Below are 27682 nucleotides of genomic sequence, written 5' to 3'. Positions count from 1 at the left end.
GGAGTGCATTCTGATGAAGATCATCAAAGGTAAGTGAATATTTATAACGCTATTTCTGACTTTTACTGACTCCACAACATGGCGGGTATCTGCATGGCTTGTTTTTGTGTCTGAGCGCCGTACTCAGATTATTGCATGGTTTGCTTTTTCCGTAAAGCTTTTTTGAAATCTGACACAGTGGTTGCATTAAGGAGAAGTATATCTATAATTCTGTGCATAATAGTTGTATCTTTTATCAAAGTTTATTGTCAGTATTTCTGTAAATTGATGTGGCTCTCTGAAAATTCGTTGGATGTTTTCAAGACACAACATCACTGATCATAAAGTGCCAATGTGAACTGAGATTTTTGGATATAAATATTAACTTTATCGAACAAAACATACATGTATTGTGTAACATGACGTCCTATGAGTGCCGTCTGATGAAGATCATCAAAGGTTAGTGATTAATTTAATCTCTATTTCTTCTTTTTGTGACTCATCTCTTTGGCTGGAACATGGCTGTGCGTGTTTTTGTGACTTGGCTCTGACCTAACATAATCATATGGTGTGCTTTCGCTGTAAAGCCTTTTTGAAATCGGACACGATGGGTAGATTAACAAGAAGTTTATCTTTAATTTGGTGTATTGCACTTGTGAATGTATGAAAGTTACATATTTCTAAAAAATATTTTTGAATTTCGCGCTCTGCCTTTTCAGCGGAATGTTGTCGAGGGGTTCCGCTAGCCGTAAGAAGTTAAATAAAGGTGTAATAAAAAATAAAATAAAATAAATAAAATTGCTTGTGTTTCTTGGACCATGCACATTGGTGTCCTTTAGTTGTGGTTTCTTTGCAGCAATTTGACCAATAAGGCCTGATTCACGCAGTCCCCTCTGAACAGTTGATGTTGAGATGTGCCTGTTACTTTAACTCTGTGAAGCTTTTATTTGGGCTGCAATCAGAGGTGCAGTTAACTCTAATGAACTTATTCTCTGCAGCAGCGGTAACTCTGGATCTTCCTTTCCTGTGGGGGTCCTCATGAGAGCCAGGTAACTCCAATGAACTTATCCTCTGCAACAGAGGTAACTCTGGATCTTCCTTTCCTGTGGGGGTCCTCATGAGAGGCAGGTAACTCCAATGAACTTATCCTCTGCAGCAGAGGTAACTCTGGATCTTCCTTTCCTGTGGGGGTCCTCATGAGAGCCAGTTTCATCAAAGCGATGGAAGGTTTTTGCGACTGCAGTTGAAGAAACTTTCAAAGTTATTTAAATGTTCCTCATTGACTGACCCGTCATGTCTAAAGTCATGATGGACTGTCATTTCTCTTTGCTTATTTGAGCTGTTATTGCCATAATATGGACTTGGTCTTTTACCAAATAGGACTATCTTCTGTATTCCACCCATACCTTGTCACAGCACAGCTGATTGGTTCAAACGCATGAAGAAGGAAATAAATTCCACACCTGTTAATTGAAAAGCATTCCAGGTGATTGCCTCATGAAGCTGGTTGAGAGAATGCCAAGAGTGTGCAAAGCTGTCATCAAGGCAAAGGGTGGCTATTTTGAAGGATCTCAAACATAAAATATATATTGTTTTGTTTAACACTTTTTTGTTTACTACATGATTCCATATGTGTTATCTCATAGTTTTGATGTCTTCACTATTATTCTGTAGAAAACAGTCACAATAAAGACAAACCATTGAATGAGTAGGTGTGTCTAAACTTTTGACTGGTATATGTATGTATGTGTGTATGTAGTTCGTTTTTCTTTATTTTTTTTGTGTTTCTTTTCTGGATGTTCTTATCATGTTACTGTCTATCTAGGGACAGTACTGAAGATTAATGCGAGCTAATGTGTTATGGTGCAATGGGTCTTGCTGTTGTAAATTGAAATGTGTCGATGTTATTGCATCTTTCCCTACTCAATAATAGAGCACGTTAATAATAAATAAATAAATAATAATAATACTGTATATAATATTATTTAAAAAACAACTGCTAATATATAAAACTGTTTATCGTAATAACTTTGCTGGGAATGAATATTCAACCCTTTAGTTAGGGATTGGTGCAACTAAATAAAATAAGAAAAAGGAAAAGTTAAATATTTACATTTTAGTAGACACTCTTATCCACAGCGACTTATAGTAGCAATTACAGTTAAATGCCTTGATCAAGGGCACGTCGATAGATTCTTCACCTCGTCAGCTCGGGGATTCGTGCGCCCTTTCGGTTACTGGCCAAACCGCCAGGCTACCTGCCACCAACATTTGAGAGGAAGCCCAGTGAACGTTATGCTTATTCAGGAAGGCACAAATGGTCTTCATTCTCTTCTTGGCTGTACCAATCTGGCTAGCTAATTCACAACAAAAAAAAAAAAATAAATAAAAACGTACTTGGCTTAAATAGCTAGAAATCGATTTATTTGCAAGTTGTCCCACTACTAGTACTCCGTCTGTGAATCAACTTTTTTTTTTCACGATAAGAAACATATGACATCAATAAATACCTGTAAAATGGAAGAGAGGTAAATCCTTGTTCCAGTTTCCAACTGACGTTGAAAGTTATGTAACAAATAATGAGCAGGTGCATTTGGAGTAATTATGGTATGTATGGTGGCTGTGTAAGTGTGCTGTATCCATGACTACCCATCGGCTCAATCACCAAAGCGGTGATCTCTGATAGATAAAACATGCTAAAACATGGTGATCTCTGATAGATAAAACATGCTAGCTACAAGTAATGAAACAAATGTATAGCTGGGTTTAACACAGCTAGCATGAGGCAGCATGGCTAGCTAACGGTAGTTTACCAATGTGCCCAGACAGATTACATCCAAGGCCATCCCAGGGTAAACTGCATAATCAATAGAAGCTATCATTTGTGACACCGGGTCATTGCAAAGTATTTTATCAGGTTGTAGAACACCATTAAATACCTCCTAAATGATGGTAGATGTCTGTAAAACATTATATAGACAACTACTTATGTTCTGTTGCCCTAGTACGTACAGATGAAGTAAGAATAACACGAAATATAGTCTACTATAATTATATGCACCTTTAGAAAATAGACAAAACTCAAAAAGGTTGTAGATTTATTAAATGCCTGTTAACATGGTGACAAATATAGAACACATGGAAACCATGACAGTAGAGCATTTAATCACAACCTGGAAAGAACAAATTGAGCATGTATGCCCTCAATAGGAAAATGGTGCAAAAAAAAGAAAGATATACACCATGTGTAGCATTAGAGCAGAGCATCTATCAGGTTTAAGAGGGCAGCAACTGAACATGTTTCATAGGACAGGATAGAGTCCGGGTCTTTGTTGTGATGTTTCATAGGACAGGATAAAGTCCAGGTCTTTATTGTGATGTTTCATAGGACAGGATAGAGTGTGGGTCTTTATTGTGATGTTTCATAGAACAGGATAAAGTCCAGGTCTTTATTGTGATGTTCCATAGGACAGGATAAAGTCTGGGTCTTTATTGTGATGTTCCATAGAACAGGATAAAGTCTGGGTCTTTATTGTGATGTTTCATAGGACAGGATAAAGTCTGGGTCTTTATTGTGATGTTCCATAGAACAGGATAAAGTCTGGGTCTTTATTGTGATGTTCCATAGAACAGGATAAAGTCTGGGTCTTTATTGTGATGTTTCATAGGACAGGATAAAGTCTGGGTCTTTATTGTGATGTTTCATAGAACAGGATAAAGTCCAGGTCTTTATTGTGATGTTCCATAGAACAGGATAAAGTCTGGGTCTTTATTGTGATGTTTCATAGGACAGGATAAAGTCTGGGTCTTTATTGTGATGTTCCATAGAACAGGATAAAGTCTGGGTCTTTATTGTGATGTTTCATAGGACAGGATAAAGTCCAGGTCTTTATTGTGATGTTTCATAGAACAGGATAAAGTCTGGGTCTTTATTGTGATGTTCCATAGGACAGGATATAGTGTGGGTCTTTATTGTGATGTTTCATAGGACAGGATATAGTCTGGGTCTTTATTGTGATGTTCCATAGGACAGGATATAGTGTGGGTCTTTATTGTGATGTTCCATAGGACAGGTTATAGTCTGGGTCTTTATTGTGATGTTCCATAGGACAGGATATAGTCTGGGTCTTTATTGTGATGTTTCATAGGACAGGATATAGTCTGGGTCTTTATTGTGATGTTCCATAGGACAGGATATAGTGTGGGTCTTTATTGTGATGTTCCATAGGACAGGTTATAGTCTGGGTCTTTATTGTGATGTTCCATAGGACAGGATATAGTCTGGGTCTTTATTGTGATGTTCCATAGGACAGGATATAGTCTGGGTCTTTATTGTGATGGTCCATAGGACAGGATATAGTCTGGGTCTTTATTGTGATGTTTCATAGGACAGGATATAGTCTGGGTCTTTATTGTGATGTTTCATAGGACAGGATATAGTCTGGGTCTTTATTGTGATGTTCCATAGGACAGGATATAGTGTGGGTCTTTATTGTGATGTTCCATAGGACAGGATATAGTCTGGGTCTTTATTCTATAATATGTTCTCTGTTATTGGGGGTGTTGCTTATCAGGAAATGGTTGTTAAGGTGTTGTCTCACAGAGACGAGAGTCCGTTTTGATTGAAGAAAAGGAGTGTGACGTAGACGTCTGCAGACTACAGGGATGAGTCCATATACACTACTAACTATAGCACGACACGATCAGTAAGAATGTAAGGACCTGATTTGAATACTGGTCACTGCCTTTCTTGTTTTTGTTCTGTTATTTTTAGGGTCAACATTAATATTGATTACTGCATTGTTAAGTTTGGAGATTGCAAGAAAGGCATTTCACTGTACTTAAAACAGTAACATTAAAACTTGAAACTGTGTTTTAATATTTAACCAGGAAATCCAAATGAGGTCAATTGATCTCTTTCCCTCTTTCCTTGTTGTCTGTTACGTTCCCCAGTTTCTGTTTTGAGTTTGTATGTGTTTGTATGTGTATGTTTAAGGAAATGGCTTCCTGGATTTGAAGCAGCTGATTGGTCGGCCCCGACAATTGGGGCTCTGACCCCGCCCTCTCGTCAGGGGATACAGCTGTCTGCAATTACCGACTCCTGCAGCTTGAAAAGCCAGTGTTCTTTTGTTAGGAGAGAGAGCTTCTTTGATGTCCTGTGTTGTTGTTGCTCAGAGACAGGTTTTGTAAAGTATTTTGTAGCCGGTCCTGCTGAGGTATGTGTATGCCAAAAGGACTGTGTTGGTTGTGGGTCAGAGACAGGTTTTGTAAAGTATTTTGTAGCCGGTCCTGCTGAGGTATGTGTATGCCAAAAGGACTGTGTTGGTTGTGGGTCAGAGACAGGTTTTGTAAAGTATTTTGTAGCCGGTCCTGCTGAGGTATGTGTATGCCAAAAGGACTGTGTTTGTGATTATTGAAATGGTTCACTTTAAGTTAGTAATTATTCAGTTTTTGTTCCCAGTGGGGAAGGCACCTTGAGTGTTTAGGCAGGAGGCCTGCGGGCATGCATATACCTGTCGTATGTACTTGAGTCTATGCACACTTGGTAAGACCTGAGTGGATCACCCCCTGTATTTTGGTTAGCGTGGCATTAAGAATAAGGTAGGAGAGGGGGCTCTAACTTTTACCTTTACTTTTGTTCTGTCCAGACCCTTTTCCCCAAATTACCGTGTGAAGGAAGAATAAATTCCCAGTTAACGGTAATATTTTCTGACCCTGTCATCCTTACCCGCACCTACAGTCTCATACCTCTTCACTCCACGAGGAGTTGAGTGTAGCAGGTTGTTGCGTTTCCCCCCCCCCCCCTCCCAAGAGGCGTGCATAACATTGTCCAATAACACCTGAACCAAAGAGCACCTTCAACCTCCGTTTCGGTGATCTACTGACTAGTATATCCTTTAGATGCATTGTTCCCCTTGTTATTGCCAGGAGACTGTTACCATGGCCACCATGATCCTATCACTGCTTCTCCCCGCTGTTGTTCTGCTCGGAACACTGACAGGTAAAATACATTCCATTCTATTCCGAGATCATTTTAAGTTAAATTATAACCACAATTTTTATTTATTTACAGAGGAAATCCTTTGTGTCACTTTTTTGAGGGAGACCGAGGCTGCATCTTTAATGTCAGCCTATTCCCTACATAGTGCCCTAAAGAATAAAGAATATATATTTTTAAACCTCAAAGACAATTGAGACATGGATTGTGGATGTGTGCCATTCAGAGGGTTAATGGTCCAAACAAAATATTTTAAGTGCCTTTTTAACAGGTTATGATCATAGATGCCAGGCACACCGGTTTGAGTGTGTCAAGAACTGCAACGCTGCTGGGTTTATCACAACAGTTTCCCGTGGGTACCAAAGGACATCTGTAGAACTTGACACAACTGTGGGAAGCATTGGAGTGAAATTTGGGCCAGCATCCCTGCGGAACACTTTCCACACCTTGTAAGAGTCCCGATGAATTGAGGTTGTTCTGAAGAATAAAATCAAATCAAATTGTATTTGTCACATACACTCAAATCAAATTGTATTTGTCACATACACATGGTTAGCAGGTGTTAATGCGAGTGTAGCGAAATGTGAGTGCAACTCAATATTAGGAAGGTGTTCTTAATGAGTTGTCCATCATTGTATGCATATCTCTATTTTTAAGAAAGCAAAAATGGCAAGTAATTGCATCTTGTTATATAAACCAGTTATTTTTTTTTATTTTTTTTGAAAATGTGTCATATCACCCATTTGCACAAAATACTAGGCCTGCTTACAATGCAATTACTTCAACCATAAGGAATTGTGCATACGCATGGTCTAACGTTTGCATTAAGCTAAGAACGTTCTCACTCCAAGTTCAATTTTTATAAATGGCAACATGCATGTTTTGGTATTTTGTAGACATTTATGACGTTCTAGGAGTTAGATACCTTCTCCATTAGACACCTATACTGGCAGCAGAAGAGAAAGGTGGATTTGTCTTTAAAGTTTGACGAAGATCCTATTCCCAGCACAGTGAACTGGGGTATATGTAAAAAATAAACATTACCTATTACCCTAACTTCAATATCAAGCAGTCATAAAATGTTATATTTAAGAAATTACTGAAATGTCGAGGTGGAACCAAGTCATTGTTTTACAAGTCAAGTCAAGACAGGCAAGTCCTTAACTTTGAGTTGAGTCCTAAACAAGTCAATGTGCTCTTCACCAAATGTAATACCATTTCATATTTAATGAGTAATAGTATATTACATTTATGCAAATCATGAATCCTTCTAAAAAAAGATGTATTACTTTCCAAATAAACTTTATATTTCCATGAGACAGACATCAATATGACAACTAAACATTCTAGTGCTCTCTCTCCAGATATACTCTATACACTTAAAACAATCCTGCCATAAAGTTACAATTATTTATTAAAAAAGGTACATCAAAACAACCGATACTGAACTTCAAGTAGGGCTACAATTTCAACACTGGCCTGAATGTCTGAGAAAAAAAAACTATACAAATCCCAAAGATGGGAGATAAAACCTGAACATGGAGACTCTGTGTGTCTGTGTGTGTGTGTGTGTGTGTGTAATGCAGTTTCATTTTTTCCCTCTTATCTCAGGGCCCTATGATGCATTGCATTTGCAAAAGACCAAATTCGATAAAAGTCTGTCAGTCATTTGTGCACGATGAGGTCGCAGTATGATGCCACCATGGCTGAAGACACGCTCTACCGGGGCACTGGAGGCAGGTACTGCCAAGACCCTGATGGCCACTCGGCACAGTGAAGGAAGAACCTTCCTGTTCATTGCCCAGAACAAGAGGGCATTCTGTCCTTCGCATATGTCAAGGTAGTGACTTAGCTGTAGTGCTGGAGTGGTCCCAACAGCTTTCTTCTGCCTCTTACAGTATGCTGCAAACAGCCCATCTTCTTGTCCAAGACTATAGTCCTCTCGCTCTTTCTCATCAACAAGAGGCACAGCTTGCTCAGTCCCTGAAGCATCTTCCAGAATCAGTTCTGGCAAAACGTGTGAAAGCATAGCAGAAAACAAAATGGCCGGTATTAGAGCATTGGTGATGCAGTGGGTTAAACTGCACAAGTATTATTGTTGCAGTCAATTGGATTAAATTGAGAAAAAGTTACATTAAACTCAATAATATTTACCTTTCACTCTCTGTGCCACCTCCTCCTTGACCTCCTCCTTGACCAGCACATGGTGCTCCACCCACATCAGAGAAAAAGCTGGATCCAAAGCAGCTGCTTTGAGGTAGACTGGATCTGAAAATGGGGCACTGATTCCATCTTGTGTCCTGGCCATTTTCACATTGATGAAGATTCCAAGAAATCTTTTGTTCAGGGATGCCTGGAGACTTCTGACCAGGCCGCTCAGGAAGTGGACGTGAGGCTTCCGCTGCTCCAGGTGGTGATTCAGGGACAGGACAGAGGGAATAACAGAACTGATTGTGACCATCTTCTCCCCCTGTATCATATCTGTTGCTTCTCCAAATGGCTTCAGGATGTCCACCAACTCCTTCAACTTATTCCACTCCCGTACTGTGAACAACAACTCCTTGTGCCCAGCCTTTTCTAGAACATGACTGAGCTTTCGATGGTCACATCGAACAACTGCCTTCACTTGTCTCAGTGTTGAGATCCATCTTGTGTTGACAGCAGCAGGGATTCCTCTTTCCCCAAATTCAGCTTCAAACACCTCTTTGAATGTTGTGTTTGTATGTAGCAGTGAGCTGATTTTTAATAACTTTGAAAGACAAGGAGTCATCACTTTTGTTTCTTTCAAGCCATCTCCCACCACCAGCTGGAGAGTGTGGGCAAAACACTGCAAACGCTGTTTTTTTGTAATAGTAGCATCCACTGTTTGCTGGTCTTCCAGGGTTAGGTCATTCCAGAGCTCTGGGTCATCAAGGTGATCTTCGTCATGTACTTCATCTTCTTGTTCAATGGGGAAGCACACCGTGAATGATTTTCTCATGTTGGCAGCATTGTCACTAATGATATAGTCCAATTTATCTTTGATCCCGTACTCATAACATATGGCCTCAAATTGCTCACAGATTCTTTCGGCCATGTGTGGGCCTTTGACGCTGTCACAGGCCAAGAGATTGGATTTGAGCTGTAGCCTCTCTCCGTCTTTCTCCATACAGTGCACAGTGACACCAAGGAACCCCCTCATCTTTCGGTCGGACCAAATGTCCACTGTGACTGAAACATGGTCTGTGTTGCTCAACTGAGTTTTCAGTTTTGAACGTCTCTCTGTAGCGAGGTTCTCTACTTTTGATGTCAATGTTCTACAACACACTGGGCTGTACTTACTGTCAACCACTGACAGAAAGTGACGAAAACTCTTGTTTTCCACAACAGACAGAGGCAAGTTGCAATCGATGACCAGGTCGGACAGTATTGCATTGTTGATGGCTTTCTGCTGTGGATGATTCATGCTGTACTGCCCTACACGGGTCTCCATGAACTGTGAGATTGGAGACTGTTGTGGTTCACTTGTGACACTTTTGTTCATCTGGTATTGTTCAAATCTGTAAACACAATTTAAAAAATAATTGAGCGGGGCAGTAAGCACAATCTTGGGTGCAAAGATCACGTTCCCGCACTGGCTGACTGTGTGGAGGCTCATTGATTTAACGTTACGTTGGCCTACATGCTATACTAGCAGTTATATTTAGCTGCCCGGTATATATTCGCCACGACTTACCGTTCTTTGTGCAGCTTCAAATGTCGAACAAAGTTAGAAGTTGTTGCGCCTCCATCTGTAATTTTTTTCCCGCATGTTTTGCAAGTTGCAATCCGTTTTTTGTTGACTACAGTGTAGTCTGTATATCCGAAAATAATAATTTTGGGTATCATCTTTCCAATGGCTCAATCTGAATTCACCCGCAGACGTTCCTCTGTATTGCCACGCACAACTTTTTCTCCGCTGGCACAATTTGATTGGCTGCTGTCCGATTCAAACTGTTATCTGTTAAATGGAGAGTTGATACACTAAACACTATTTTTCAAATAGTCTTTTTATATTTGGGTTTGGGGAGGATATCAAGTCAGTTCGAGTCATAAGGCTCAAGTCCAAGTCAAGTCACGAGTCATTGGTGTCAAAGTCGAGTTGCAAGTCATATTTGTGACTCGAGTCCAAGTCATGTGACACAAGTCCACACCTCTGAAATGTACTGACACTCAGATTAAACCCACTACACACACATAAAGAAAGGAATGAGAAAGTAAATTGTAAATGTCATTTTTATTAAGTCGAGTGTGATGCCCGACTTTGAGAAAAGTGATAAGCCTAGTCACAGTTTAATACACACAGATGCAGAGGTTGTGTAAAGCAGCCATCAATAATCATGATAGAAGCACAATAACAGAGATCGTGCCATCATCATCATCATCATCATCCTCCTCCTCCTCCTCATCGTCTGTCTTAATATGCAGTTACTGACAGGGTGCCAAAAGGAACGCTCTTCTCCAAACCATTTTGTCAACATGCAAAACAGACACAGTAATCATGTTTCTTTCTTTTGACAAATTACAATAAAATATGAAGACATCGTACTATGAAAAAAAAAACTAAAAAATGAATGTTGAATGGCCTAGTTCTGTCTCTATTTAAAAAGGGTATTTAATACACCCTCTCATATACACACAAACCCTTCACCATCCCTCCACCACCTCTTTGTTTGTCTTCTGTCCCGCAAACACTTTTCTGTTTCTTTGAACTTGAAGCTGAAAGGAGATGATGGAAGAGAGAAATACATGTTTAGCTTGATTAAAACCATCTACAGTCTTGCCAGGGGAGGGGAGGTGTTCTACAATATTTTTGGGAATTGTTTAAGATCATACCAAGGATAATTTAGATATTAGATTTTTATTTTTTAAAGTGAAAATTGTACATTTGGATTTACTGCTATTAGCCAAACAAACTCATTGAATAACAGACTCACTATTTGGAACAACAGAGTCCCAAAATACAATCTAAAGAAGTTTGTTCTGAAGTGTCTATCCTATATCTGAAAGATAAAAGAAAAATCAGAATATTTTTCATATATATTTTTTTAACCCCTAAATGGTCTAAAAATATATTTCCATTCATTTTTCAAACTGGTTCCCGGGGGACCTTCAGATGATGAGTCTTGTGAGGCCTGTGGGCATCCTAGAGAAGGGCCATACTAGTGTGTCAGTCGCTACAGGTGTGAGAAGACGATGTTTCATGGTGTCTCACGGTCTGACAAACACCGCTCTCTTTGACCGCCGATGCGGAAGTGCAACGTCGGTGGATTGAGATGCATCTGATGCAACAAAAAAAACAAGGTCTCTCTACCTTAAAACGGAAGGATTTGTGTTATGCTAATTAGATTTCCATGGGTCCATGGAAATAGACTCCAAGGGGTTAAGGACATGGTAATTCCCTTAAGGGGAGTGATATCACACTGCCTGATGGGATGCATTTGATTTCAGACCACTGACGTTAGAGACTGACGTTAGCTTTCAAACTAGAATGGAGAAAATCAACATACATTCCATACTAAGAATACAACAGTCAACACATTTCAGTCAACAACAACAGGGGTGTTTTCATTAGGCAAACAATGTAGCAAACAGTTGCAAAACGTTTTGCAACGGTAACAGTTTACTCCAAACATATGTTTTGCAACAAAAACAAGTTTCTATTGGAAGAAACTCTATTGGTAGGAACTCAGGTTAGTCCCTACACGTTTAATTCCATTTACTTCTGTTTATATCCATTTGGTTTGGTTCCAAGTGAACACACCCCAGTTCAGGGTATGACATGAGCTAACAAACTATACCGTGGCTCCCTCCAGCATGTGTTGGTCTTTCTGGAGAGCATTGTGCAGGCCTTCCTCGGACGTGTAGCCGATCCAGCAGAAGCCTCTGTGGAATCCTGTCTCCTTGTCCTGTTAGAAGATAGACATTGTGAGGTGAATATAGAGGTTGTGGTATATATTATTATTGGACCATGCTGGTCATTTATGAACATTTGAACATCTTGGCCATGTTCTGTTATAATCTCCACCCGACACAGCCAGAAGAGGACTGGCCACCCCACATAGCCTGGTTCCTCTCCAGGTTTCTTCCTAGGTTTTGGCCTTTCTAGGGAGTTTTTCCTAGCCACCGTGCTTCTACACCTGCATTGCTTGCTGTTTGGGGTTTTAGGCTGGGTTTCTGTACAGCACTTTGAGATATCAGCTGATGTACGAAGGGATATATAAATAAATTTGATTTGATATACCGGTAACTGCCAAAATAAAGGAAACACCAACTTAGTGTCTTATAGGTCGTTGGGCCATCAGGAGTCAGAACAGCTTCAATGAACCCTGGCATAGATTCAACAAGTGTCTGGAATTCTATCGGAGGGATGCGACATCATTCTTCCATGAGAAATTCCCTGATTTGGTGTTTTGTTAATGGTGGTGGGAAACTCTGTCGCAGGTGCCTCTCCAGAATCTCCTATAAGTGTTCAACTGACACCACACACAAAGTCACTGAGATCTCTTCTTCTAACCAACATAATGGGCAACTGGGCATTTTTATACATTGTTTGATGGGATGTCAATTGCTTATTTACTATAAATAATAATAATAATATATGCCATTTACTTTTGGCAGCTACCTGTTGGTCAAATGAAGATACACATTGTGATAGAGGGCTGGGTTTCTCACTTATTAAACAATCTGTTAAAAGGTGTACTTACAAAAGGAAGTAGGCATTTCTTGACTTGCCCGAACTGCCCAAAGTACTCCTTCATGTCCTCTGAAAAAATAATGACAACATGTTATACTGTATACTCTCCCACCGTACTAGTTATCTATAGTGCAAATGACTGTACTAGACAGGACGTGGTCTTAATCTTTGATTATACACACAATATAGTGCAAATGACTGTACTAGACAGGACGTGGTCTTAATCTTTGACTATACACACAGACAATGATGGTTTAGCTAGCCAGCTGATGCCAACTATCTCATTGACATACATTGCCCACATCATTAGGCTGCAATAAGCCCCACAACTTAGTAATCGGCACAACTACAATGTAAAATGAGCATTGATGAGAAAAAAAAGAAAGACAGAAAGGTTGGTTAAATTAAAATAAGGTTAGCTGAAAGACGCAGCCACACATAGTTAGCTAGTGAGCTTGGCTAGCAGCAATGTCAAGGCAGCAGTCACACAGCATGATGTATAAAGACGCCTACAAAAGCTCATAGCCTAGCATAAAATAGCCAACACACAGTAATTTTGTTTCCAATATACATTTTTTTTTTAAAGCATGCTTACTGCTTGCAATGGTCCATGGTATTTTAGACACAAACACCTCAAAAACCTTCTTAGACGATGCCATGTTGCGTCCTTGGAAAGCTAACGAGCTAGACGTTACCTTTGACCCGAGTCACGTGACTTGACACACACCGGTGTTATTTAACTGTTCATTTTTCAAATATGGACTTAAAATCACTGAAAGCAAAGCTTTACTTTACATATTTAACATGCTATGCTTTTTAATGTTTAGCTTTTTTTTGTTGTTGTTGTACATTTTAGAGTTGAAAGGTAATTTTAGTGATGACAAAGATGGCGGCCTCCATGGTGGAGCATGGAGAAGATGCATTTAGAAAATTGTTCAAATTTTACAAGCGAAGAAGTCCTCCACCAGATCTCAGGGATGTCATTGACTTCTCGAAAATTGTGAAACATGAGAAGGTGAGCGTTTCCAAATATAGCTAAATAACAACTAAATATTGATGTGTAAACAGACAAACTTCCTGGTATAATACTACTGTCTGTAGCTAACTAGTTCGAAAGTACTACCATATTTCCTTCTGATATTCAATTAACACCTAGAAAGTTAATTAATGTGCTGTCATACGAAGTCAACTCTTTGATCAATTGCAGTGCATTTACCACTTTTGCGTGGGCGTGTCACTCGCCATTTGTTCGTTTTATTAGAGAACTTAACAGCAAAATAACTGCGATTAGATTCAGATTTTCAGAAACAACTAAAACACAATCACGGGTCTTTCAATTTCCACGAAATAAACCGTAATTTTCAGAGTAATCATCCTCCACTTTGCAAACTGCTTCAGTCAGAAACCAGTCTCCAACCTTTTAATGCAAGTCAGATACAAATGTAATGACAGATGGAAACAGAACATGTCAGTGAACTTTGCAAATGTTGACAAAACAAAATACTTTCGACAAATGTTGTTTTTTACGGTAAAACAAATTATGCGAGATATGTCAGTGTAAACTATATATAACCATCATACCGATGTAAACTTGGAGTCACGCGACGCTGTGGTGTGTGTGGTCTTCCCAATACGACTTCTCGGGAAATAATACAGTTTATTAGAAGAGGGGGATGGATACCTAGTCAGTTGTAAACTGAATGCATTCAACTGAAAGGTGTCTTCGCATTTAACCCAACCCCTCTGAATCAGAGAAGTGCAGGGTGCCTTGATGGACCTCTTCACTGTTGACGTTGAGACTGGTGTTTTACGGGTGCTATTTAATGAAGCTGCCAGTTGAGGACTTGTGAGGCGTCTGTTTCTCAAACTAGACACTCAAATGTACTTGTACGCTTGACCAGTTGTGCACCCGGGCCTCCCACTCTTTCTATTTTGGTTAGAGACAGTTATTTTTTATTTAACTAGTTTGCACTGTTCTGTGAAGGGAGTAGTACACAGCTTTGTATGAGATCTTCAGTTTCTTGGCAATTTCTCGCATGGAATAGCCTTCATTTCTCAGAACAAAAATAGACTGACAAGTTTCAGAAGAAAGTGCTTTTGTTTCTGGCCATTTTGAGTCTGTAATTGAACCCACAAATGCTGATGCTCCAGATACTCAACTAGTCTAAAGAAGGCTAGTTGTATTGCTTCTTTAATCAAGTTTTCAGCTGTGCCAGCATATTAGCAAAAGGGTTTTCTAATTATCAATTAGCCTTTTAAAATGATAAACTTGGATTAGCTAACAAAATGTGCAATTGGAACACAGGAGTGATGGTTGCTGATAATGGGCCTATGTAGATATTCCATTAAAAATCAGCCGTTTCCAGCTACAATAGTCATTTACAACATTAAAAATGTCTACACTGTATTTCTGATCAATTTGATGTTATTTTAATGGATAAAAAAATGTACTTTTCTTTCAAAAACAAGGACATTTCTAAGTGGCCACAAACTTTTGAACGGATATATATATATATATATATGTATATGTGTATATGTGTGTATATATATATATATATATATATATGTATGTGTGTATATATATATATATATATATATATATATGTGTATATATGTGTATGCCCACTATGAACTCTGGTTGATGTGATTGATCTAATGAAACGATGTGATGGTGATTGACAGGTCTTTCCCACTGAACTGAACCCAGCTGCAGTGAGTGATGCTGAGGCCAGGAGGGCGGGCCTTCGCCCCATCAGAGACTGGACAGCCTTTGGCTTGCACGGTTATCCAGGTAGGATATTAGGCTAGTGGAGTTTATTTTTTTATTTTTATGCTGAGCTGTAACCTAATCCTGCACATCATTTTAACTCTCTAGGACCATGATGGGTAACACATTTCCTAATAATATTAGTCTTGACTCCTGTCTGAACTGATTCAGATATGTAGTACAGGGGGTTGGTGACACCTTAATTAAGGAGGACGAGTTCGTGGTAATTGCTGGAGTGGAATGGTGTAAAATACATCAAACACATGGTTTCACATGGTTTAGTATGAGCCGTCCTCCCTTCAGCAGCCTCCACTGATAAGTTGTACTTGTAAGTAAAAAAAAAATATATATATATAAGTAACATCTTACAAGTACAACTTATCAGTGGAGGCTGATATATATATATATATATATCAGCCTCCACTGATAAGTTGTACTTGTAAGATGTTACTTTTTATAGATGTGGGGTGGCAGGGTAGCCTAGTGGTTAGAGCATTGGACAAGTAACAGGAAGGTTGCAAGTTCAAACCCCCGAGCTGACAAGGTACAAATCTGTCGTTCTGCCCCTGAACAGGCAGTTAACCCACTAGGCCGTCATTGAAAATAATAATTTTTTCTTAACTGACTTGCCTGGTTAAATAAAGGTAAAATAAAGATACATGTTAGTTTATTTTGTCTTTTAACTCTAGACCTCGGTCTTCACCAATGTATATAGTGGTAAAATATCTGAGTTTAAATGCTGATTGCCATTCGCAGTGAGTAAAGTAACGCTCCCTATACTTTCAAATGCATTTTTCCAAAAACAGGTGGGTAAGTGCTTGCTAACTTCTCCTGAATTTAATTTCGCTGCTCCATCGATCGCTCCATACATTGTCTGATACTGCCGTCCTAGAAGTTGTTTGCGCTGATGTCAAAATGAGCGGCATTGTACAAGACAAATGTATAGTCATTGGTTCATCTCTAAACAATCATAGTATCAATGCCAATTACGTGAATCCTGATTCGGGTTTGGCCCAACCCATCGGTTTCTGGGACCAATCAGAATGGTCAAAATGTATTCGCGGTCTACAAAACGTTGGGGAGGAGAGCAAATCCAGACTCATTGTGCAGAAAAAACACTAGTGGATGTGGCGTTTGGCCGGAGCGTGTTAGGCTAGGTAAATGCTTGTGATGTTTGACCTCCAGTACACCACTAGTCTCGACAGCCCCCTAATCTGTTGTTAATGTACCTTCCTGGCCCATGAGGGGTTGAATAAAGTTGTATTGAATTGAATGTAGTAATCCCTGTGTGTGTGTGTCCCCTCCCCTCCAGGGTTCATCTTTATATCCAACCCGTTCCTGCCAGGCTCCCAGCAGCACTGGGTGAGACAGTGTCTAAAGACCTATCCACAGAAACCCAACGTGTGTAACCTGGACATGCACATGGCACCCACGGAAACACAAGACATCTGGGGGAGGAGTGCAGACGCGCTCCGGTAAATAGACTAACTACTTTCAGCACCAGCGGACATGCTGCTGGAGTATCGTGTGTCTATTTCCCATTATTATTTGAGTGAAAAATTAATAATTTATCAGAATGGAACTTCCACCTTAGATTTTGCCGAGAGACCCAATTCAGTCAAAAGACTATATTTGATAATTCTCTCTTTCTCAGCCTTGAAGGTTTAAATTTAACGTTTGATACATGTGAAAGAGGTAGGATGTCTAATGTAATCAATTGTCTTGAATGGGTAGCATTCCTTTTAGCCCTTAGCCGATGTCTGAGCCTGGTGTGATTTCCCCACAGGAAGACAGGTTCGAGGGTCAGGGAGCCCAAGACACTGCTGGAGAAGCTTCGCTGGGTGACCCTGGGCTACCACTACAACTGGGACACCAAGGTAGAGCTCTGTCTGTCTCTTTCTCTCTCTCTCTCACTATGGGTGCATCTTAATGGTTTTATGTAGAGCGTTCTCTCTCTCTCTCTCTCTGTATCTCTCTCACTCACTCACTCACTCTCTCTCATTCTGGGTGCATCTTAATGGTTTTATGTAGAGCGTTCTCTCTCTCTCTCTGTATCTCTCTCACTCACTCACTCTCTCTCATTCTGGGTGTATCTTAATGGTTTTATGTAGAGCGTTCTCTCTCTCTCTGTATCTCTCTCACTATGGGTGCATCTTAATGGTTTTATGTAGAGCGTTCTCTCTCTCTCTCTGTATCTCTCTCACTCACTCACTCACTCTCTCTCATTCTGGGTGTATCTTAATGGTTTTATGTAGAGCGTTCTCTCTCTCTCTGTATCTCTCTCTCACTATGGGTGCATCTTAATGGTTTTATGTAGAGCGTTCTCTCTCTCTCTAGCTCTCAACAGTCATATACCTTGTTAAAAGGTTTTAAAAACAATTCTAATAAATGCAGCAGTTGGACAATGGATGTCACTCCAAACGTTTAGATGTGTTTTAATCCACCAGATATTAACTGAATTATAGCACATAAAACGTTTTACTGGCACAGACAATGAGTTGAGTTCAGGGAGTCTGGTAGGAATTCAAATATTCAACAGCAAAAATAATCTTATAATTCACTCATATACATTTTATTAAGGTATCAGGTATTTCAAAATTAATTTGTGATAAAACAAATAAAGTTATGTTCATCCATTCCACGAGGCCAGTACAGGTGCATCAAAGCTGGGACCGAGAAGCTGTTTTTCAGTCTCTATCTCAAGTCTATCAGACTGTTAAACAGCCGTTACTAACACCGAGAGGCTGCTGGTTACACACAAACTTTAAAATCATTGGTCACTTTAATAATTCCACCAATTCTTTTTTGAACACGCATCTAAATAAACATATCTTTCTTGTGATGTAAGTGTCCAGACAATGCGTGTAATCCCCAACGAAGCTTTAGTGTTCTTGTAGATATAACGTGCAGTGTTCCATTGGACCCATTCTAGCCATTTCAAGGCATCTCATTGGTTAACATTACAACTGTATTAAATTACTTAAAAAATATGTATTGTGATGTAAGAGTAGTGTTCTTATAGACGCAACAGAAAGATAATGTACAGTATTCCATTGGACCCATTCTAGCCATTACCTGGGTGTTTTTACAGGTCCTTACAAACATGTCCGTGGGTCATAACGTTAACGGGAGATTTAAAAAAAAAAAACGTGGGTCATAACGTTAACGGGGGGGAAAAAACTACAGGCACAAGCAAGAGTATGAAAGAGTCGCAGGAGTAAAATGAAAGCAAGCAATCAATCTAGCGAGATTTAAGTGACAAGTAGGTTTTGCGGCCCTCAAACACAGGAAAGGGATGGCTGATCAAGACAGATCCTCAGGTGAGCGGGGGCATACACGTTGCTATTCACTATGTACTATCAGGGCATCTCAATGGTCTTAGTAGAACTCTCTCTCTCTCTCTGTGTGCATCTCAATGGTCTTAGTAGAACTCTCTCTCTCTCTCTGTGTGCATCTCAATGGTCTTAGTAGAACTCTCTCTCTCTCTCGCTCTCTCTCTGTGTGTATCTCAATGGTCTTAGTAGAACTCTCTCTCTCTGTGTGTATCTCAATGGTCTTAGTAGAACTCTCTCTCTCTCTCTCTCGCTCTCTCTCTGTGTGTATCTCAATGGTCTTAGTAGAACTCTCTCTCTCTCTCTCTCTCTCTGTGTGTATCTCAATGGTCTTAGTAGAACTCTCTCTCGCTCTCTCTCTGTGTGTATCTCAATGGTCTTAGTAGAACTCTCTCTCGCTCTCTCTCTGTGTGTATCTCAATGGTCTTAGTAGAACTCTCTCTCTCTCGCTCTCTCTCTGTGTGTATCTCAATGGTCTTAGTAGAACTCTCTCTCTCTCTCGCTCTCTCTCTGTGTGTATCTCAATGGTCTTAGTAGAACTCTCTCGCTCTCTCTCTGTGTGTATCTCAATGGTCTTAGTAGAACTCTCTCTCTCTCTCGCTCTCTCTCTGTGTGTATCTCAATGGTCTTAGTAGAACTCTCTCTCTCTCTCGCTCTCTCTCTGTGTGTATCTCAATGGTCTTAGTATCTCTCTCAATGGTCTTAGTAGAACTCTCTCTCTCTCTCTCTCTCTGTGTGTATCTCAATGGTCTTAGTAGAACTCTCTCTCTCTCTCGCTCTCTCTCTGTGTGTATCTCAATGGTCTTAGAACTCTCTCTCTCTCTCGCTCTCTCTCTGTGTGTATCTCAAGGGTCTTAGTAGAACTCTCTCTCTCTCTCTCTCTCTCTGTATGCATCTCAATTGTCTAGGTGCTTCAAACTCAACTCTGGACCTCGAAGCCAGTTCCACTGCATGTGTTTTCTCCCCCATTGTTCCCCTCTAATCAGGGACTGGTTTAGACCTGGGACACCAGGTGGGTGGTTCTCCTCTAATCAGGGGCTGGTTTAGACCTGGGACACCAGGTGGGTGGTTCCCCTCTAATCAGGGACTGGTTTAGACCTGGGACACCAGGTGGGTGGTTCCCCTCTAATCAGGGACTGGTTTAGACCTGGGACACCAGGTGGTCTTAGGGACTGGTTTAGACCTGGGACACCAGGTGGGTGGTTCCCAGGTGGGTGGTTCTCTAATCAGGGACTGGTTTAGACCTGGGACACCAGGTGGGTGGTTCCCCTCTAATCAGGGACTGGTTTAGACCTGGGACACCAGGTGGGTGGTTCCCCTCTAATCAGGGACTGGTTTAGACCTGGGACACCAGGTCTCAGGGACTGGTTTAGACCTGGGACACCAGGTGGGTGGTTCCCCTCTAATCAGGGACTGGTTTAGACCTGGGACACCAGGTGGGTGGTTCCCCTCTAATCAGGGACTGGTTTAGACCTGGGACACCAGGTGGGTGGTTCTCTCTCTCTAATCAGGGACTGGTTTAGACCTGGGACACCAGGTGGGTGGTTCCCCTCTCAATGGTTTAGACCTGGGACACCAGGTGGGTGGTTCCCCTCTAATCAGGGGCTGGTTTAGACCTGGGACACCAGGTGGGTGGTTCCCCTCTAATCAGGGACTGGTTTAGACCTGGGACACCAGGTGGGTGGTTCCCCTTTAATCAGGGACTGGTTTAGACCTGGGACACCAGGTGGGTGGTTCCCCTCTCTAATCAGGGGCTGGTTTAGACCTGGGACACCAGGTGGGTGGTTCCCCTCTAATCAGGGGCTGGTTTAGACCTGGGACACCAGGTGGTCTCTAATCAGGGGCTGGTTTAGACCTGGGACACCAGGTGGGTGGTTCCCCTCTAATCAGGGACTGGTTTAGACCTCTGGGTGGTTCCCCTCTAATCAGGGGCTGGTTTAGACCTGGGACACCAGGTGGGTGGTTCCCTCTAATCAGGGGCTGGTTTAGACCTGGGACACCAGGTGGGTGGTTCCCCTCTAATCAGGGACTGGTTTAGACCTGGGACACCAGGTGGGTGGTTCCCCTCTAATGGTTTAGACCTGGGAGGGGTGGTTCCCCTGGTTTTAGACCTGGGACACCAGGTGGGTGGTTCCCCTCTAATCAGGGACTGGTTTAGACCTGGGACACCAGATGGGTGGTTCTCCTCAGGGACTGGTTTAACCTGGGACACCAGGGGGTGGTTCTGGTTTAGACCTGGGACACCAGGTGGGTGGTTCCCCTCTAATCAGGGACTGGTTTAGACCTGGGACACCAGGTGGGTTTCCCCTCTAATCAGGGACTGGTTTAGACCTGGGACACCAGGTGGGTGGTTCCCCTCTAATCAGGGACTGGTTTTTAGACCTGGGACACCAGGTGGGAATCAGGGCTGGTTTAGACAGGTGGGTGGTTCCCCTCTAATCAGGGACTGGTTTAGACCCACCAGGTGGGTGGTTCCCCTCTAATCAGGGACTGGTTTAGACCTGGGACACCAGGTCCCCTCTAATCAGGGACTGGTTTAGACCTGGGACACCAGGTGGGTGGTTCCCCTCTAATCAGGGACTGGTTTAGACACCAGGTGGGTGGTTCAGGGACACCAGGTGGGTGGTTCCCCTCTAATCAGGGGCTGGTTTAGACCTGGGACACCAGGTGGGTGGTTCCCCTCTAATCAGGGACTGGTTTAGACCTGGGACACCAGGTGGGTGGTTCCCCTCTAATCAGGGACTGGTTTAGACCTGGGACACCAGGTGGGTGGTTCCCCTCTAATCAGGGACTGGTTTAGACCTGGGACACCAGGTGGGTGGTTCCCCTCTAATCAGGGACTGGTTTAGACCTGGGACACCAGGTGGGTGGTTCCCCTCTAATCAGGGACTGGTTTAGACCTGGGACACCAGGTGGGTGGTTCCCACCAGGTGGGTGGTTCTAATCAGGGGCTGGTTTAGACCTGGGACACCAGGTGGGTGGTTCCCCTCTAATCAGGGACTGGTTTAGACCTGGGACACCAGGTGGGTGGTTCCCCTCTAATCAGGGGCTGGTTTAGACCTGGGACACCAGGGGGTGGTTCCCCTCTAATCAGGGGCTGGTTTAGACCTGGGACAGGTGGGTGGTTCCCCTCCCCCTCTAATCAGGGACTGGTTTAGACCTGGGACACCAGGTGGGTGGTTCCCCTCTAATCAGGGACTGGTTTAGACCTGGGACACCAGGTGGGTGGTTCCCCTCTAATCAGGGACTGGTTTAGACCTGGGACACCAGGTGGGTGGTTCCCCTCTAATCAGGGGCTGGTTTAGACCTGGGACACCAGGTGGGTGGTTCCCCTCTAATCAGGGGCTGGTTTAGACCTGGGACACCAGGTGGGTGGTTCCCCTCTAATCAGGGACTGGTTTAGACCTGGGACACCAGGTGGGTGGTTCCCCTCTAATCAGGGACTGGTTTAGACCTGGGACACCAGGTGGGTGGTTCTCCTCTAATCAGGGGCTGGTTTAGACCTGGGACACCATGTGGGTGGTTCCCCTCTAATCAGGGACTGGTTTAGACCTGGGACACCAGGTGGGTGGTTCCCCTCTAATCAGGGACTGGTTTAGACCTGGGACACCAGGTGGGTGCAATTAGTTATCAGGTAGAACACAAAAGCAGCAGACTCCAGACCTCATAGTGTGAGAGTTGAATACCCCCTGGTCTAGGTAAAGCTCACTCTATGGGTGCATCTCAATGGTCTTAGTAGAGCTGTCGCTCTCTTTAAAAAATAACATCACCTTTTATTTAACTAGGCAAGTCGGCTAAGAACAAATTCTTATTTACAATGAAGCCTAACTCGGTCGACCAAACCCACTCTATGGGTGCTTCTCAATTGTTTTAGGTGTTCTCTCCTTGTTTCCTTCCCTTCATCTGTACCGGTGTCTTTTCTACTTTTATATAAAGTGTATGTATGTATATGAGTTCCCACATCTCCGACACTGGAGGGAAAACATTTTTCAACTGAAGTTCATGTCAGTCCACTTCCTGTCAGGAAGGAATTACACTTCTTGCCAAATAATCAAACATGTCAATCTAAAATAAACTCAGCAAAAAAATAAACAACCCTGTCTTTCAAAGATCATTAATAAAAATCCAAATAACTTCACCGATCTTCATTGTAAAGGGTTTAAACACTGTTTCCCCTGCTTGTTCAATGAATCATAAACAATTAATGAACACGCACCTGTGGAACGGTCATTAAGACACTAATCTTACAGACGGTAGGCAATTAAGGTCACAGTTATGAAAACTTAGGGCACTAAAGAGGCCTTCCTACTGACTGAAAAACGCCAAAAGAAAGATTCCCAGGGTCCCTGCTAATCTGCGTGAATGTGCCTTAGGCATGCTGCAAGGAGGCATGAGGACTGCAGATGTGACCAGGGCAATAAATTGCAATGTTTGTACTGTGAGATACCTAAGACAGCGCTACAGGGAGACAGGACGGACAGCTGATCGTCCTCGCAGTGGCAGACCACGTGTAACAACACCTGCACAGGATCGTTACATCCAAACATCACACCTGCAGGACAGGTACAGGATGGCAACAACAACTGCGCGAGTTACACCAGGAATGCACAATCTCTCCATCAGTGCTCAGACTGTCCGCAATAGGCTGAGTGAAGCTGGACTGAGGGCTTGTAGGCCTGTTGTAAGGCAGGTCCTCACCCGACATCACCAGCAACAACGTCGCCTATGGGCACAAACCCACCGTCGCTGGACCAGACAGGACTGGCAAAAAGTGCGCTTCACTAACGAGTCGCGGTTTTTTCTCATCAGGGGTGATGGTCGGAGTGTTACACTGAGGCCTGTACTCTGGAGTGGGATAGATTTTGGAGGTGGTCTGGGGCGGTGTGTCAAAGCATCATCGGACTGAGCTTGTTGTCATTGCAGGCAATCTCAATGCTGTGCGTTACAGGGAAGACATCCTCCTCCCTCGTCTGGTACCCTTCCAGCAGGCTCATCTTGACATGACCCTCCAGCATGACAATGCCACCTGCCATACTGCTCGTTCTGCGTGTAATTTCCTGCAAGACATGAATGCTAGTGTCCTGCCATGGCCATCGAAAAGCCCGGATCTCAATTGAGCACGTCTCTGACCTGTTGGATCGGAGGGTGAGGGCTAGTGCCCCCCCCAGAAATGTCTGGAAACTTGCAGGTGCCTTGGTGGAAGAGTGGAGTAATGTCTCACAGCAAGCACTGGCAAATTTGGTGCAGACAATGAGAAGGAGATGCACTGTAGTACTTAATGCAGCTGGTGGCCACACCAGATACTGACTGTTACTTTTGATTTTAACCCCCCAGGGACACATTATTTAATTTCTGTTTGTCACATGTCTGTGGAACTTATTCAGTTTATGTCTGTTGTTGAATCTTATGTTCATACAAATATTTACACAAGTTAAGTTTGCTGAGTTGCTCGCGGTTTGCAGTTGACAGTGAGAGGACAATTCTTTCTTTATATTACTCTATCAATGTCATATTTCTATTAGTTATAACATCTGTCCAGATCATAAAACACAGGAGCCTTTTATATTGAGAGTAGATCGTAAATAAATGTCTCTCCGACACCATGTACGTATCTGACAAGGCGATGTCCCATTGATACCACAGCAGTCAGTGCATGATTCAGTGCACCAGTTACATATGCTATAGATCCTAAACATGTCCTCCATGCACCACACCACCAGTCTCCATTATATTACAACGGTAGATGGAACAGTCATCACTTCAAAACAGGACATGAATACTGTATGTACACAGTAGTGTTCTCTGTGTTTTAAATTGTGTGTGTGTGTGTGTGTGAGAGAGAGATCACAGGGGTGTTTGGATCATATTAGCCTGGTGTTCTCCTTTCAGGTCAGGTCATCTGTAATTGTGCAGGCGCCTGCCTGTCTCGTTTATATGCTAATGACATCCAACGTGTTTAGTCGTCTGTCCCGTTTAAATCAGTCAGGAGTTTTACACCGGATTCCCATCCTGGCTCCGACACTGCCAAATGTCTGACAACAATCGCTGCATTTTAAGCATGCTCCCCCCCCCCCAGCTAATCCATGTGTTTAGAGGACAGCAGCACAGTGATTATCCTGTGATTGCACGTGTGGCTGAGTGTATGCCCCCATCACTAACCAGGAAGAGATGCATAGAGTTTGTTTGTTTATTAATGGAAATAATGCCCCCCCCCCTCCCCATGCTGACTGGCTTGCTGACTGGCTTGCTGACTGGCTTGCTGACTGGCTTGCTGACTGGCTTTCTGACTGGCTTTCTGGCTTGCTGACTGGCTTGCTGACTGGCTTGCTGACTGGCTTGCTGACTGGCTTGCTGACTGGCTTGCTGACTGGCTTGCTGACTGGCTAGCTGACTGGCTAGCTGACTGGCTTGCTGACTGGCTTGCTGACTGGCTTGCTGACTGGCTTTCTGACTGGCTTGGCTGCTGACTGGCTTGCTGACTGGCTAGCTGACTGGCTTGCTGACTGACTGGCTAGCTGACTGGCTAGCTGACTGACTGGCTTGCTGACTGGCTTGCTGACTGGCTAGCTGACTGGCTTTCTGACTGACTGGCTTGCTGACTGGCTAGCTGACTGGCTTGCTGACTGGCTAGCTGACTGGCTAGCTGACTGACTGGCTTGCTGACTGGCTTGCTGACTGACTGGCTTGCTGACTGGCTTGCTGACTGGCTAGCTGACTGGCTAGCTGACTGGCTAGCTGACTGGCTAGCTGACTGGCTAGCTGACTGGCTTGCTGACTGGCTTGCTGACTGGCTTGCTGACTGGCTTGCTGACTGGCTAGCTGACTGGCTTGCTGACTGGCTTCAGTAAGAGAACATTGATCTCCCTAAGACTGACCTCAGCGACCAGGACTGACCTCAGCGACCAGGACTGATCTCCGAGACCGACCTCCGAGACCGACCTCCGTGACCGAGACTGACCACTGAAAGGCTTGTGCAACATGGATGTTATGCTTCTTCCCTGAATTGGAATGAATGAATACATTGTTTTAGTTATTTTTTTCTTCTTCTCTTCTTTCTGTTGCAGACATACTCAGCAGATCACTACACTCTGTTCCCATCAGATCTCCACTCTATATCCGTCCAGGTGGCCGCAGCCTGCCGATTCCCTGGGTTCAACGCAGAAGCTGGAATCCTCAACTACTACCGCTCCGATTCGTCACTCGGGATCCACGTAGACGAATCAGAGCTGGACCACACTAGACCCCTCCTGTCATTCAGGTGAGTGGAGGAGGGGCTTGTTGTACCAACTCACCAACCACAGCTTTCAGTGGGTGAACCGGGTTAGTGTTGATTTCATTCGATTTGGAACCTGAATGCCTTCCGGGTGTGAGCCGGGTGCACCGTTCTGACCAATGGCGAAGTCGGCTCAAAGCAAAACTGACGTAGGTTAAGCACATGGACTGATGAGTAGGATTCTGTGTGTTCACATGCAACAGTGATTGCTTTTGATTTTTTTTTTTAAATGCTAAGAAAATCAGTTTGAAAATTCAAACAGATTTTTTTGGGGAAAGAGATGTACCATGCTGCGTTGTTGACAATACGACAGAGCGGCACAGATTACTGTTCCATTTGAGCAGGGCGCGCCTCCAACACCGGCTTCGCCCGGACACGTGACGGGCCAAAACCCGGGCCAGCTTAATCAAACTCCCTTATCCATAACCCGGGCCAGCTTAATCAAACTCCCTCATTGAATATTGTCTCAATTCATCCTAAATTACAACCTGACACTCTTTGGTAATACTCTCTGGATGTGTTACTCTGCATGTAACACATCCAGAGAGTATTCCTGTTTGTCTTGTTGTTATCCTCATATGTGTCTTCCCCTCTTTTTTTTGTGTTTTTTTGTTGTTTTTTTGATTGACCTCAGTTTCGGCCAATCCGCCGTCTTCCTGCTTGGTGGAACTCAGAGGGAAGACCCGCCCACCGCCATGTACATGCACAGTGGTGACGTCATGGTAATGTCAGGACACAGCCGCCTCCTCTACCACGCCGTGCCTCGCGTTGTCCCCGCCCCCAAGGGAGACCCCTTACACCCCTCTCTGGAGGAGGATGGCCTAGGCCCAGGGTCAGACCAGGGACTCGCACAGGACCATACCCAGGGAGAGGCCACCCTGATCCAGCCGGTATCAGAGGAGGACTGGGCGGTGTGCTCCAGGTACATCGAGACCTCCAGGGTGAATATGACCATCAGACAGGTGCTTGGGTCTGGCCAGGCCTTCCCCGCCATGGACACGACAGACAAACGAATAGACGCGGGACACACGGATGGGTACCATGACAACCAGGAAGGAGAGAATGTGGGACTGAAGAGGAGGAGGAGTGACTCATGAGACACCACACCAATAGAGGTTACATGTATGGACTGTTAAATGTTAACAGGTCTAAGAGGAGTACCAGAAGACCGTTATAATAAGAGTTATACTGTACAGCGTTACCTCCTTATGATGAATATTTATTTCTGGATAATTTCGCATGGTGATGTTGTAATAAATGTGACATTGTATTTAAAGACATTGTGGACTCCTTCATTTTACACCAAATGAGTTATACAGGGTCAGCTGTTACAGACGGTATGCAGACTGACGTCATTGTGGAGTTATACAGGGTCAGCTGTTACATACTGTATGCAGACTGACATCATAGTGGAGTTATACAGGGTCAGCTGTTACATACTGTATGCAGACTGACATCATAGTGGAGTTATGTGAGGGTCAGCTGTTACATACTGTATGCAGACTGACATCATAGTGGAGTTATGTGAGGGTCAGCTGTTAGACTGTATGCAGACTGACATCATAGTGGAGTTATGTGAGGGTCAGCTGTTACATACTGTATGCAGACTGACATCATA

General features: G+C 43.1%; 3 protein-coding genes and 2 long non-coding RNA genes across 9 annotated transcripts; 3 read left to right on the top strand and 2 right to left on the bottom strand.

Annotated features, from left to right (window-relative positions):
• Positions 1-3096: 3096 nt before the first annotated feature.
• LOC118368042 (uncharacterized) lies at positions 3097-6486 on the top strand. Of its 2 annotated transcripts, XR_008092458.1 has the most exons (6): positions 3097-3504; positions 3705-5217; positions 5295-5357; positions 5628-5678; positions 5908-5980; positions 6249-6486. It is a non-coding gene; the product is annotated as an uncharacterized LOC118368042 (long non-coding RNA). The 2 variants fall into 2 exon arrangements; XR_008092459.1 differs by lacking the exons at positions 3097-3504; positions 5295-5357 and having other exon boundaries at positions 5216-5276; positions 6249-6467.
• Positions 6487-6496: 10 nt separating this feature from the next.
• On the bottom strand, positions 6497-9844 carry LOC118368039 (uncharacterized). Its single transcript, XM_035751744.2, has 3 exons — positions 9693-9844; positions 8132-9516; positions 6497-7984 (listed from the first exon to the last, which is right to left on the bottom strand). The coding sequence occupies exons 1-3, from the start codon at positions 9842-9844 to the stop codon at positions 7593-7595; spliced, it is 1929 nt and encodes a 642-aa protein (XP_035607637.1). The 3' UTR covers positions 6497-7592.
• A 369-nt stretch (positions 9845-10213) lies between these two features.
• On the bottom strand, positions 10214-13466 carry slirp (SRA stem-loop interacting RNA binding protein). The gene is made up of 4 exons (XM_035751746.1): positions 13288-13466; positions 12703-12761; positions 11797-11904; positions 10214-10714 (listed from the first exon to the last, which is right to left on the bottom strand). Exons 1-4 carry the CDS (start codon positions 13349-13351, stop codon positions 10643-10645), a joined length of 303 nt encoding a protein of 100 aa, XP_035607639.1. The 5' UTR covers positions 13352-13466; the 3' UTR covers positions 10214-10642.
• A 97-nt stretch (positions 13467-13563) lies between these two features.
• On the top strand, positions 13564-27340 carry alkbh1 (alkB homolog 1, histone H2A dioxygenase). Its single transcript, XM_035751745.2, has 6 exons — positions 13564-13707; positions 15375-15483; positions 16772-16934; positions 17246-17336; positions 25856-26049; positions 26699-27340. The coding sequence occupies exons 1-6, from the start codon at positions 13570-13572 to the stop codon at positions 27159-27161; spliced, it is 1158 nt and encodes a 385-aa protein (XP_035607638.1). The 5' UTR covers positions 13564-13569; the 3' UTR covers positions 27162-27340.
• LOC127915839 (uncharacterized) lies at positions 19823-22293 on the top strand. 4 transcript variants are annotated; one of them, XR_008092461.1, is made up of 4 exons: positions 19823-19901; positions 20371-20468; positions 21410-21703; positions 21964-22293. It is a non-coding gene; the product is annotated as an uncharacterized LOC127915839 (long non-coding RNA). The 4 variants fall into 4 exon arrangements; XR_008092460.1 differs by lacking the exon at positions 19823-19901 and adding an exon at positions 20012-20145; XR_008092464.1 differs by lacking the exon at positions 20371-20468.
• Positions 27341-27682: the final 342 nt, after the last annotated feature.

This window comes from Oncorhynchus keta, chromosome 35 (assembly GCF_023373465.1).
Source record: "Oncorhynchus keta strain PuntledgeMale-10-30-2019 chromosome 35, Oket_V2, whole genome shotgun sequence".
In the NCBI taxonomy this organism is placed as follows: Eukaryota; Metazoa; Chordata; class Actinopteri; order Salmoniformes; family Salmonidae; genus Oncorhynchus; species Oncorhynchus keta.
This window is presented reverse-complemented; position numbering and strand designations above follow the sequence as displayed.